Source organism: Bufo gargarizans, chromosome 6 (genome assembly GCF_014858855.1).
Source record: "Bufo gargarizans isolate SCDJY-AF-19 chromosome 6, ASM1485885v1, whole genome shotgun sequence".
Lineage (NCBI taxonomy): Eukaryota > Metazoa > Chordata > Amphibia > Anura > Bufonidae > Bufo > Bufo gargarizans.
In genome coordinates this window covers 111,258,489-111,271,868 of record NC_058085.1, presented here as the reverse complement: position 1 = coordinate 111,271,868, position 13,380 = coordinate 111,258,489, and the positions used below count along the sequence as shown (strand labels likewise).

Below are 13,380 nucleotides of genomic sequence, written 5' to 3'. Positions count from 1 at the left end.
TTTATTCCATGAAAAAGCTGCATCTACTGTATGTTTAAGGGGCTCCCCAAGTGTTCAATGCAGTACAAAAAAGGGGCACTCCCAACAGACCATTTCTATTCCAGATCTTTTTGGGCAGAAGTGAAACAATTTGCACTCATCTCTGAACAATCTACGCAATTTCTTTTTATGCACAGACTGAATGGAAGATTATTTAGATTAATAAGCAGAAGTGGGAGCGTCAGGGAAAGTACCTCTGTGCCTACGAGCTTGGGTTTCAACAGGTTATCACTATGCTGAAAATAAAAGAATACATTTACTTTATCACTCCCTATCACATTGTGAAACTTCAAGGTCACTAACGGCGCATTTACAAGGGCAGTCGGCTGCTCATTCAGTGGAGGTGAAGAGCTGTATTTACATGCAGCGATCTCCTTCACGGTACGTGGATGAGATATCGCTACTGTAATCGCTTGTTCCCATACAGAATCATTGTTTCTGGGCAGCGGATCGCTGTTTAGACCGCACTGTCTGCTGCCCACAAATGGTCATTTAGGTGCCTGCATGATCGGCAGGATCACCCGATGAACGAGTGTATCGGCTGTACCTTTAGAGGGACCGATTTTCGGGAACGTGCGTTTGCAGGAATGTTTGTTCCTGATAATCTGCCAGATTATTGTCCTGTCTAAATCCACCTTTGTAATATAACATCCAAAGAAAAAAACAGATGACATAATCAAATGTATGGCTTATATGGGTCAGAGACAGGAAAAATACAAAGAAAAAGGTGTCAATGATAATCCTGTATCAGGCCGCTCATTATTGCCTATGGCGTCCGTTGTTTCCCCGGTTGATCCTGCGCTCTCCAATCACTGCCCAGTTCATAGATGGATTTAGACACATTCTCCAGCTACAATAAGCTTTTCTTAAAGGTATATGGCTACGTGGTACTCGACCGCAGCGCGGCCTTGTCGCAACCGCGTTGTCCGGTCGTATCCTTAAAAGCGTCAACTAACCAGGCAATTATTGGGAAGGAGCTATTTGTTCCTGATCATTGCTTGTTTGTTATAGGAGGTGAGAGCTGCATTTATATGCTGTAATCACCTCCACTGTATGGGGACAAGCAATCACTTGTCCTCATACAGATTCATTGTTGCGATTGTTCCCTATGAACATTTGGTCCCCATAATCTGCCCGTGTAATGGTGTCACCGATCACCCGGGTGAAATAACCGTTGCTGCTGACACTACGCTATGTCAACAGTGATCTGCTGCCCAGAAAAGATGATTTAGGCTACTTTCACACTAGCGTTCGGGCGGATCCGCTCATAATAATGCAGACGGAGGCTCCGTTCAGAACGGATCCGTCTGCATTATATTAGCAAAAAAAAGCTAAGTGTGAAAATAGCCTGGGACGGATCCGTCCAGACTTTCAATGTAAAGTCAATGGGGGACGGATCCGCTTGAAGATTGAGCCACATTGTGGCATCTTCAAACGGATCCGTCCCCATTGACTTACATTGTAAGTCTGGACGGATCCGCACGCCTCCGCACGGCCAGGCGGACACCCGAACGCTGCAAGCAGCGTTCAGCTGTCCGCCTGTCCGTGCGGAGGCGAGCGGAGCGGAGGCTGAACGCCGCAAGACTGATGCAGTCTGAGCGGATCCGCATCCATTCAGACTGCATCAGGGCTGGACGGAGGCGTTCGGGTCCGCTCGTGAGCTCCTTCAAACGGAGCTCACGAGCGGACACCCGAACGCTAGTGTGAAAGCAGCCTTAGGTTTCAGCAGAAACTATTATTTCACCTGGGTGATCGGCAACACCTTTACAGATTATGGGGACCAGATTATGGGGACCAAGAGTTCATAAGAACAATCTCTCCCTATAATAGTTCCAGGTAAAGGGAGCTTCAGTTTACTGCTGCTCTCACATGGCCAGTATTATTACAGACAGCGAAGTCTACATCAGCAAATGTTCCTCAGGCCTAGCACTGGATACTTCCCTAAATGAGAACACCAGGCATTATTGTTCCAGGAAGACAACCCATAGACACCACCACCTCATTAACAAGAATTCTTTACCTGCAGAGGGCTGTCCGTGCTGCTTAAAGGGGTTATCTAGGAAATGATAAAGAACCTATCCTCAGGATTGATTCATTATCACATTGCGGCAGGGGTATGAGTCCTGGCACCCCTGCTGATCAGCTGCTGCACTTACTGAAGCTCTGGTGAGCACAGCGCTCTACATAGTATAGTGGCTGTGCTTGGTATTGCAGCTCAGCCCCTGTCACTTCTATAGGGCTGAGCTGCAACTAGGTCATGTGACTGAAGTACGGTGCCCGACCTCTACTGAGAGATGATTGGCGGGGCTCCCAGGCAGTGTCGGACTGGGTGCCTAAGGCCCACCAGTAAAATTTATTTTGGGGGCCCACCGTACGGATACATTCACATATTACCTATTCACACAGCAGCAAGATGCTACCAGATGACTGAATATGGGGGTCCCTGCAACTCTGAGGAGGTAGGTTCTGGGGAGAAGAGGACACTGGTAGCTTTCCTCTATACCTAGACGTCACCTCAGCTCTAATTGTGTCTATAATAATAAACTGGGGAGTTTCTTTAATAATCTATCAAGTTTTTATATGAACATCGGCTGTAGTGCAGTAAGTCTACCGTGTTATGTGCCACTTGTGCAGGGAGTGGGTGACTAGGGGCCCACCGAGGGATTCACCTGTACCTCTGTGTGCCAGTCCAAGCCTGCCCCCAGATATCGGACCCTCGCCGGTCTGATATCCTGAGGATAGGTCCTTATTTTATTATTTCCAGGATAACTCCTTAAGAAGCTCTTGCTTGCCGCTTGGGTCAACAGGGCCAGACATCTTGCCCAGCCCTGACAATCCCGTGCCTGCCCTGCTACTGTGGCATCAGCACAGAGATTCTGCTTCTGAAGCAGCGACTCTTCATGTACCGGTACACAGAAGTGCGGTGCGTGCAGTCACTGCTCGGATAACGGAAGCAGACCCTCAGTGCCCCCACTGCTACTAGAAGCATAGGCGCAGGCACAAGATGTCTGGCCATGTGAATCAAGCCGCAAGGGGGAGCTTCGGGACAGGCTGATAAATGGGCCACACACAGAGCCCTGCCAGTCACAGTGTGAATACTCTATAGGCACTGAACCCCCCTGTTTCTCTGCTATTTGGTGTATAGGTTTCTTGACATCTTAATTAGTCCCCATACAAATTTTGTGGTGTTGCTATAGGACACCTAGGTAACGCATGGTTTAGAACACCACCGCGGAGGCGCAATTGACCTGCTTTGCAGTGGGGAGTACCTGCCTTCATCTGGGGCAGCGCCCCTTGTTTTTTTTAAGTGTATTTCACAGTAAAGCTATTTATTATTTTCATTTTTACCGTCTCGTCCAGGCAGTGAATTTTATGCAATTGAGACGTCCGCTCGTATATCTGTTCCATGACGATACGCATACCGGAAAGTCCACAGTGCTTTTTGCGGCATTCTGCTGTTTGTGTTGTGGGAAAGCCAGCAGACTTCACCCCTCTCCACTGCAACGGCTGAAAGATCCGCAGCAGAATTCACGATGCGGATGTCAAATCCACACCGCGGGTCGATTTACACTTAGTATCTCATCTATTTTGCTGGTAATGTACGACGCTGCCAGTTTGCTGCAGGCAAATCTGCAGCTCTTCAGTCATGTGTGAACCCAGCCTTAAAGTGAATGGATGACGTGCGCACTACCTCACACAAACTAAGGATGGGGCGCACAGTTATTGGAAGAAAGTAGCCATCGGCCTCCCCGCACATCGATCGTGGATGCATTTACATTGTCCTCATTTGTAATCCATACAGTATCCGTCATATACTAAACATTTGAAGGACGTATCTGATGTGCATGGCACCCATAAGCACTTCTCTACTCCCAGGGAGAGGTGCAGACTCTTCGTCAGCTCACAATGCTGCCTCTCACCCTCCTACACTTATCTCTGCAAGGAAACGAAACTAGAAAGAGAAAAAAACACAGAGGGGCGGGTGCCGGCCGAAGAGGAAAGCAATGAAGCGCGTCAGCACCAAGCACTTGTTTATATTATTAGGTTTCCTGTTGATCTAAAAATGGACATGTCCTTCAAGTGAGACCCTTTAGCAACAAGTCGATTGCCATTTTGCCTATATACTTCATGCAAATTAACCCCTGACTCCCCACAACTGTATATAATTGAACCATGATCGTACCTATTACTCAACCATAGAGAGAGATGAAGGGATACAGTTTACATCCATCGGTGGCTAGAACGACCACTGCAGGATCAGTGCGCTGCAGCCTCTATGGCAGGCATCCTCAAACTACGGCCCTCCGGCTGTTGTAAAACTACAACTCCCACAATGCCCTGCTGTAAGCAGATACCTGTAAGCTGTTCAGGCATGCTGGGAGTTGTAGTTTTGCAACAGCTGGAGGGCTGCAGTTTGAGGATGCCTGCTCTATGGGTTCTAGCTGCAAAATGACTCCCCTTACGGCCTGACTTGTCTATTTTAGTAAATCCTTGTACCAACTATTCTGGAGCACGTTTTCTTCGACTTCTGCATTGTACCGTCTCTCTTATTCCTACTAGAAATTTATGGGCAAACCGACTACTGGTTGCTACAATTACCCTTTCTCAAAGGGATGTGACCCTGCGGTTAATACTGTCCCGTCAGTGCTGAGACGAGGGGGATGCTGGCACCCTGCTGTCAGTGTATTCATAAGTTACTATAATAACAGAGAAACGGCACAACATGGTGCTCTAAGAAAAGACGAGCGAACATTTCTGTCTTGTGGGGAGGCATTTACTTGGTGACAGGACCTTTAACGACCATTTCATGTACAGCATGCTGTGGTTTCAAATGGTTTTTATTGAAATCCTTCATATTTACAATGGTAACTTTGCAGTGAATGGAGCTTTCAATGGACAGACATTATGGGGTAAATTTATCAATTGCCTGCGCCAGTAATGTGGCACCAAGAAGCCTCAAATTTTTGTCCCGTTTCTGATTTTATACTACTCACCCCATTATTAAGGATACGGCTACAGGAATTGCAAAAAATTCCAACTGGATTTTTTGGGAATCAGGGGTCGCACTGTGGCACATTTTATGGCATTTCCGCTACGTTGCCCCTTCGATCCTGGCCACGACCAGTGTTATTGTACCCTTAAAGGTGGGTGAAAATGTGGGTGTGGTAAGCTAGTGTAATGAGGTTTAAAATAGAAGTCACTTCTGGGATGGCAGTCTTTTAGGGTCCATTCACACAACAGTATTTCTGGGTCCGCATCCATTCCACAACTTGGCGGAATGGACATGGCCCTATTCATTTCAAGACCGCCCACATCCATAGTTCTGTTCCGTGGCCCCTCAAAAAAGATAGAGCATGTCCTATTCTTGTGGACCCGCAAAACACTTAAGGACGTGTGAATGGACCCTTAGAGTTCTAACAGGGTGAAGCCCGCGGTGCACACCAGCTTTGTGAGAGACGAATCCGATGTTGCCGCTGCACGATAAGCGACAGGTTTCTTTCCTGTTGTGCATAAGAAAGAAACTTGTCGATCATTGTCCGTTGGCGTGGACTGCGAGACTCATCCGACTCTGGTGCTCGCTGTGGAGTTCACCATGTCCGTACTGACCGACATAACAGAGGTGACAGATTGCTGATTTTTAAAGATGCAGCAAATTTATAAAAAAAATAAAATAAGTGCGAGCTTCAATAAATTTGACGCCTATTACACCAACGCAGACTCCTGCAACACTGGCATGTCTGCTCAGCGTCTGCAGGATGGGCATAGCTGGTGGGAGGACCAGACACTTTTTTTCACTTAGTGTCGCCTCCTAGTGGCAGCAGCTATAGCCATTACACAAGTGAGAATCTGACTTAATATTCCCCTTATGATAAATTTACCCCTGTATGTCATTTACCAAGGTGACATTCTACCACTTCTTCCCTACTTGGACCTTATCTACTGAAATACTATCCCAAGCGATGGCATTTCAAGGTATAAAGAAACGTGCAGTTATTTTAAGTTTTTTTTCTTTCTTTTTTTTCTCACAGCCCGTGTAGGTATAAGGTTTCATTTTTACATTGCACACATGATAATAAGGAGATCTAAGCCAGATGAGACATTGAAGGAGGAGTCCAGGCCCTATCATGCCCCAATGTCTTCCAGCTGGGTAGCAATGCCATTTCATGAGCAGGGCTGATGGGATCTAGGCTGAAGATGATCTGAACCATTCCAAACGTCTTGCGTCACGAGAAGATTTCCAGCTATCCCGGATGAGCAGCTGCAATAGTTATGAGATCCAGTTCTGCTACAATTGCTGCATGTCTGAACCAGAGGCAGACTAATCCAGATAAGCAGTGCTGATACCAAAGTCCATCTGTGGTTCTGAAACCATGCTTAAGGATCCAGATATAGGTATACAGGCGATTCCGGAGAATAACAGAACCTTCCGTTGTTGGAGCTTTGAAGACAGAATGGGGGAGTGAGGAGGAGAGAGGAGAAGAGAAGGGGAAGAAAAAAAAAAAAGTCCTCTCCCTCCCAAAAACACCCCAGGCAGTGCCACAAAGTTAAGCCTCATGCACACGACCGTATGTATTTTGCAGTCCGCAAAAAACGAACAAAAAAACAGATCTGCGAAAAAAATGGATGATGTCCGTGTGCATTCCGTATTTTGCGGTATGGAACAGCTGGCCCCTAAAAGAACAGTACTATCCTTGTCCGTAATGGAGACAATACTAGGACATGTTCAATTTTTTTGCGGAACAGAAATACGGACATACGGAAAAGGAATGCACACAGAGTAACCTTTTTTTGCGGACCCATTGAACTGAACGGTCCGAAAAAAATAAAAATAAAAAATTGGACAGACACGGAAAGAAAATACTTTTGTGTGCATGAGCCCTTATACTCGGGTCTCCTCGGGCTCTTACATTTTATTAGATCCCCGTTTAGGATTTCCGTCACACAGAAGCACACGCAAAGAGGTATGTAAACCGAGATGGTGTCAAAATAATATTAATTAAAAAAAAAACACTTCTCTAATAAACAGAGACATAATGAAGCTGCTGATGGCGAGAAGTCCGATTAAATAACGTCCTTATTCCGGGTTAAAACACTTGAACAGAGAAGGGAGATGGGGGAGGAGCAGGTGGGATAACAAGGAGTTTGGGAGAGCGGAGGGACATGGGCGTGCTAACCAAACTGGAAGAAGAAGTTTCCAGGTCCGGACGCTGAAAGAGATAAGACACGTAAATAACGAATATCAAACAGGGATAGCATAAAAAAAAAAAGTATGGGATTTTTTTTCTTTCAACCCATTACGTTATTATGAAGTAGTCCACCGGCTGCAGATGCCCAACGTTTTTTTGTTTTCAGATAGTCCTCTCTGTTGCGCCAATATGCCCCTCTTTGTTTTCTGGCGCCACAAATACCAATTAGGACCAAAAGAACAGGAAGGAGGAGACCTCAGCCCTCAGTGCTCATCTTCTTCTCCCATCTAATCACAGTGGATCTGCAAGTACTATACTCTTATACAGCCTGTTCTGAGATTTCCCAAATCTCACAAGAAAAGCTCGTCTTCTCCCTGGCTGTGGAGCAAACCACTGAGATTGGACAGCCTCACAGCCACTGAGGAGGGCTGAGGTCTCCTTCCTGTATTGGTCTTAATTAGCATATGTGGCTCCAGAATACAAAGGGGGGGCAACGCGGCGCAATGGAGCGTACTATCTGGGGAGTAAAAAAAAAAAAAAAGTTTAGCATTTGCAGCTAAAGGTAGTTTAAAAAATGAAAACTAAATCCCACGATAGGTCCTCTAAAGCGGTTGTATCATATATCCTAATTGGACATCCCTCTACATCTGAGCTAAAGCAGAGAGCAATTAAGGCTGTTGTCAAATCAGTGTTTGATCAGTAATTTTCATCAGTCATTGTGAGCCAAAACCAGAACAGGGGGATATCTTTCCATTATGAGTCACAATCACTGATCAAACGCTGATTGTGTGAATGCGGCCTAACAAGCAGCAGCTCCTTTTATCTGAACGGTCTCCATGTAACGCTTCAGTAGCTTCCCCCAGAAACCAGCACTGCGGCTCCCATATTATACAGGTTATTCCCATCTTGTAAAGTGATGGCATATAATTAGGCTTTATGATTGGTGGCAATACGTCCTGTGGTACCCTCACCAATATTAAGAATAAAAGTGGCTGCAGTGCTGGTTTAGCATGCCATCCAATTTTTTTTATTATTGTATTTTACCTATTTGGGGCTAAAAAAAAATAATTTTTCCCAGTATAACAGTGTAATATGTGTATTTGCAGAGCAGCAGGTCCTGTGTTTACATTGGATCCCGTCATCTGACAGCTCATGTGAATCCATTATTTGTGATCATCTGAAGCTCAAAGGCACTTGAGCTGTAATGAGTATTTGAGCTGTTAGGCCTCTTTCACACGGGCGTCATTTTTTTGGCCCGGCTAAGAGCCGGGTGCGTTGCGGGAAAATGCGCGATTTTTTCTGCGCAAGTGCAAAACATTGTCATGCGTTGCACTCGCGTGAGAAAAATCGCGCATGTTTGGTACCCAAACCCGAACTTCTTCATAGAAGTTCGGGCTTGGGATTGATGTTCTGAAGATTGTATTATTTTCCCTTATAACATGGTTATAAGGGAAAATAATAGCATTCTGAATACAGAATGCATAGTACAATAGTGCTGGAGGGGTTAAAATAAAATAAAAAATAATTTAACTCACCTTAGTCCACTTGTTCGCGAAGCCGGCATCTCCTTGTGTCTCCGCTGCTGATGAACAGGACCTGGGATCAGCTGCTCCATTAAATACCGGTTAAGGACCTTCGATGACGTCACTCCGGTCATCACATGGTACGTCACATGATCTTTTACCATGGTGATTCACCATGGTAAAAGATCATGTGATGACCGGAGTGACGTCATCGAAGGTCCTTAAGCTCTATTTAATGGAGCAGCTCATCCCAGGTCCTGTTCATCAGCAGCGGAGACACAAGGAGATGCCGGCTTCGCGAACAAGTGGACTAAGGTGAGTTAAATTATTTTTTATTTTATTTTAACCCCTCTAGCGCTGGTTTACTATGCATTCTGTATTCAGAATGCTATTATTTTCCCTTATAACCATGTTATAAGGGAAAATAATAATGATCGGGTCTCCATCCCGATGGTCTCCTAGCAACCATGCGTGCAAATCGCATGGCATCCGTACTTGCTTGCGGATGCCATCCGATTTTCACACACCCCATTCACTTCTATGGGGCCTGCGTCACGTCAAAATCGGACATTATAGAGCATGCTGCGATTTGCACTGAACGTACAAGTGATGCGTTAAAAACAACGCTCATGTGCACAGCCCCATAGAAATGAATGGGTCAGGATTCAGTGCGGGTGCCATACGTTCGCCGCACGGATCGCACCCGCACGGAAAAGTCGCCCGTGTGAAAGGGGCCTTAAGAGTTCAAAGAACAGGGTTACAGAATGAGCAGGAGCTCTGTCTGTAGATACACTCTCAACCTCTGTAGTACAAGAACTGCCGGAACTTTTTAATAAAGACCAAACTGAAAAAAAAAATTTTTAGCCCAAAATTAGTAGAACGTAATAAAATAAATTGCCCCTAAAGGTGTCCATAGCCTTTAACCTTCCCTATGGATGACAGCAGCAGGGAGTCACTACATGTGCTACAGAATGGCTAATTAAAGGACGTGACTATATAGAAGAAATGCAAATCTAGGGAAGCGATTGGTTTTAGTGGAGTGTTGGGAGCAAGGTAAAGCAGTCCTAACCAGCTCTGCTTGTCACCAGATGCCCGCTGCTCTGTACGACAGCCCTGTCATTAACGAGGAATACAAGGGCCATAGCACAGCACGTGTATTGTCTATATAATGGTGTCAAGAGAAGGGTCTCTCGAGCAGCTGCACATTACATAGAGATGTACAGTGTACACTGAATACCCTTCTCCTTACATAATGTGCACAATACTGTCAATTCACATGAGATGACCGTTCTTAGCCGTCCATTTACATAAGGTCTATTGGAATGAAGTGTAAAACACAGAATGTGGAACAAAAATGGGTAAAATTAGGGCTTTGTATACAATAAGCACAAGCATCCATTCTACATGGTTTGTGCACACTGCACCTACATCTGCAGGTAGGGCACAGTCCAGACCACAAGAAAAACTTTAAAATTATGCATTTTTGCACGTGTGCTAAAATTAGCTTTTTTTTTTAAAACATGGTATGCATTTCAAAGAGTAAAATCCGTGGTGGAAATTTGCAAGATAAACTGATGTGCTGAGGACAAAGGATATTCCAGTTGTACAAAGAAGGCTGGTAGAAGGGGAAAGCTCAGGAGCCGAGGCGGCTGCAAGGGGGTGAGAGAGGGCAGGGGCCGAGGCGGCTGCAAGGGGGTGAGAGAGGGCAGGGGCCGAGGCGGCTGCAAGGGGGTGAGAGAGGGCAGGGATCGAGGCGGCTGCAAGGGGGTGAGAAAGGGCAGGGATCAAGGCGGCTGCAAGGGGGTGAGAAGTGAAGTGGCACTCGGGCAGCCAAGAATTGGTCCAGGGTATAGTTGTTGTGGCTTTCTAATTGATCGTACAGTGTTGTCTGGCTGCTCAATTTTGCCAGAAAAGAGCTGTTTCGCCCACAATCCCTAGCGAGTTATTAGACTTATAGGCCACGTGGTTTTATGGATGAAACAGCAGTTTTTCAACAGAATCAAGCAGCTGGATATGTACAAATCGATTAGTAAACCACAACAAACATCTGAATCATAGCTTGGCAAAGTATTGCGTTGGTATCAAGAATCGCGATACTGCACTTGGCATCGGCATATAAGTCCAAATTATGGTTTCATGACAACCCTAGTAGCAAGTTGCTTGTGCAAGCCATGTACCATTAAGGATAACTTGTCTTTTATGGTAAGAATATGTAGTTAGGTCCATATATTTTTGGACAGACATTTTTCTAATTTTTGTTCTGTACATTACCACAATGGATTTTGAACAAAACCATTCAGATGCAGTTGAAGTTCAGACTTTTAGCTTTAATTCAGTGGGAGAACAAAACATTTTTTTAAACTCAATTCCTTCATTTCAGGGGCTCAAAAGTAATTGGACAAATTAAATTGTAAATAAAATGTTAATTTCTAATACTTGGTTGAAAACCCTTTGTTGGCAATGACTGCCTGAAGTCTTGAACTCGTGGACATCACCAGACGCTGTGTTTCCTCCTTTTTACTGCTCTGCCAGGCCTTTACTGCAGCGGTGTTCAGTTACTGCTTGTTTGTGGGCCTTTCTGTCTGAAGTTTAGTCTTTACCAAGTGAAATGCTCTATTGGGTTCAGATCCGGTGACTGACTTGGCCATTCAAGAATATTCCACTGCTTTGCTGTAATAAACTCATGCGTTGCTTTGGCTTTATGTTTTGAGTTATTGTCCATCTGTATTATGAAACGCCGACCAATCAGTTTGGCTGCACTTGACACAGTATGTCTCTGGAAACCCCAGAATTCATCCGGCTGCTTCTGTCCTGTGTCACATCGTCAATAAACACTAGGGACCCAGTGCCACTGGCAGCCATGCATGCCCAAGCCATCACACTGCCTCCGCCGTGTTTTACAGATGTGGTATGCTTTGGATCATGATAGGGCTGCAACGATTAATCGATGTAATCGATTATATTCGATAACTGGATTAGTTGTCGACGAATCCAGTTATCGAATAATCGCCGATTCGTTGCTATGCGGGCGAGCGCTGCATCTTTATTTTACCTTTTTACAATGACGCTCCTGTAACAGCCAGGCAGAGCGGACGGCGGCGTCATGAAGTGGGCGGAGCAGGTGCGTCACGTGAGTGAGTGACGTTACGCCGCCGTCCGCTCTGCCTGGCTGTTACAGGAGCGTCATTGTAAAAAGGTAAAATAAAGATGCAGTGATTAGTCCGACTTATAAACATCGGGGCCGGGGCTGTTATGGGGAGGGGGGAGGATCTGTCTATGGCACTGCTATGGGGAGGGGGGTCTGTGTATAGCACTGCTATGGGGAGGGGGGAGGATCTGTCTATGGCACTGCTATGGGGAGGGGGGTCTGTGTATGGCACTGCTATGGGGAGGAGGGGGGGGGGTCTGTGTATGGCACTGCTATGGGAAGGGGGATCTGTGCACTGTTATGAGGAAAGGGATCTGTGCACTGTTATGCCCATAACAGTGCACATATCCCCCTCTCCATAACTGCGCCACCCACAGATCCCCCTCTCCATAACTGCGCCACCCACAGATCCCCCTCTCCATAACTGCGCCGTCCAAAGATCCCCCTCTCCATAACTGCGCCGTCCAAAGATCCCCCTCTCCATAACTGCGCCGTCCAAAGATCCCCCTCTCCATAACTGCGCCGTCCACAGATCCCCCTCTCCATAACTGCACCGTCCACAGATCCCCCTCTCCATAACTGCGCCGTCCACAGATCCCCCTCTCCATAACTGCGCCGTCCACAGATCCCCCTCTCCATAACTGCGCCGTCCACAGATCCCCCTCTCCATAACTGCGCCGTCCACAGATCCCCCTCTCCATAACTGCGCCGTCCACAGATCCCCCTCTCCATAACTGCGCCGTCCACAGATCCCCCTCTCCATAACTGCGCCGTCCACAGATCCCCCTCTCCATAACTGCGCCGTCCACAGATCCCCCATAATAGTGTCGTCCACAGATCCCCCATAATAGTGTCGTCCACAGATCCCCCATAATAGTGTCGTCCACAGATCCCCCATAATAGTGTCGTCCACAGATCCCCCATAATAGTGTCGTCCACAGATCCCCCATAATAGTGTCGTCCACAGATCCCCCATAATAGTGTCGTCCACAGATCCCACATAATAGTGTCGTCCACAGATCCCCCATAATAGTGTCGTCCACAGATCCCCCATAATAGTGTCGTCCACAATTTGTTTTAATATGTCCTTTGAACATTATTTTTCAAGTAAGATCATATAAACCTCTCTGTTTTGTAATTTTGTCGTTTTTTCCCGATTAATCGTAGAAATTAATCGGCAACTAATCGATTATTCAAATAATCGTTAGCTGCAGCCCTAGATCATGAGATGTACCATGCCTTCGCCATACTTTTTCTTTCCATTTTTCTCGTAGAGGTTGATCTTGGTTTCATCTGTTCAAAGAATGTTCTTCCAGAAGTGTGCTGGATTTTTTAAATGTTTTTTTTTTTAGCAAAGTCCAATCTAGCCTTCTTATTCTTGAGGCTTATGAGTGGCTTGCACCGTGCAGTGAACCCTCTGCATTACTTTCATGCAGTCTTCTCTTTATGGTAGATTTGGATATTGATAGGCCTATATCCTGGA

The 13,380-nt window shown here is 46.0% G+C and overlaps 1 protein-coding gene across 1 annotated transcript in view; it reads right to left on the bottom strand.

The window, feature by feature from the left end:
- Positions 1–6,898: 6,898 nt before the first annotated feature.
- The window catches only part of LOC122942008 (dnaJ homolog subfamily C member 7-like), a 36,524-nt gene continuing 30,042 nt past the window's right edge, over positions 6,899–13,380 (bottom strand). The window contains 1 exon segment of the mRNA XM_044299503.1: positions 6,899–7,247. Within this exon segment, the coding sequence (XP_044155438.1) occupies positions 7,210–7,247 (38 nt within the window). The 3' untranslated portion in view covers positions 6,899–7,209.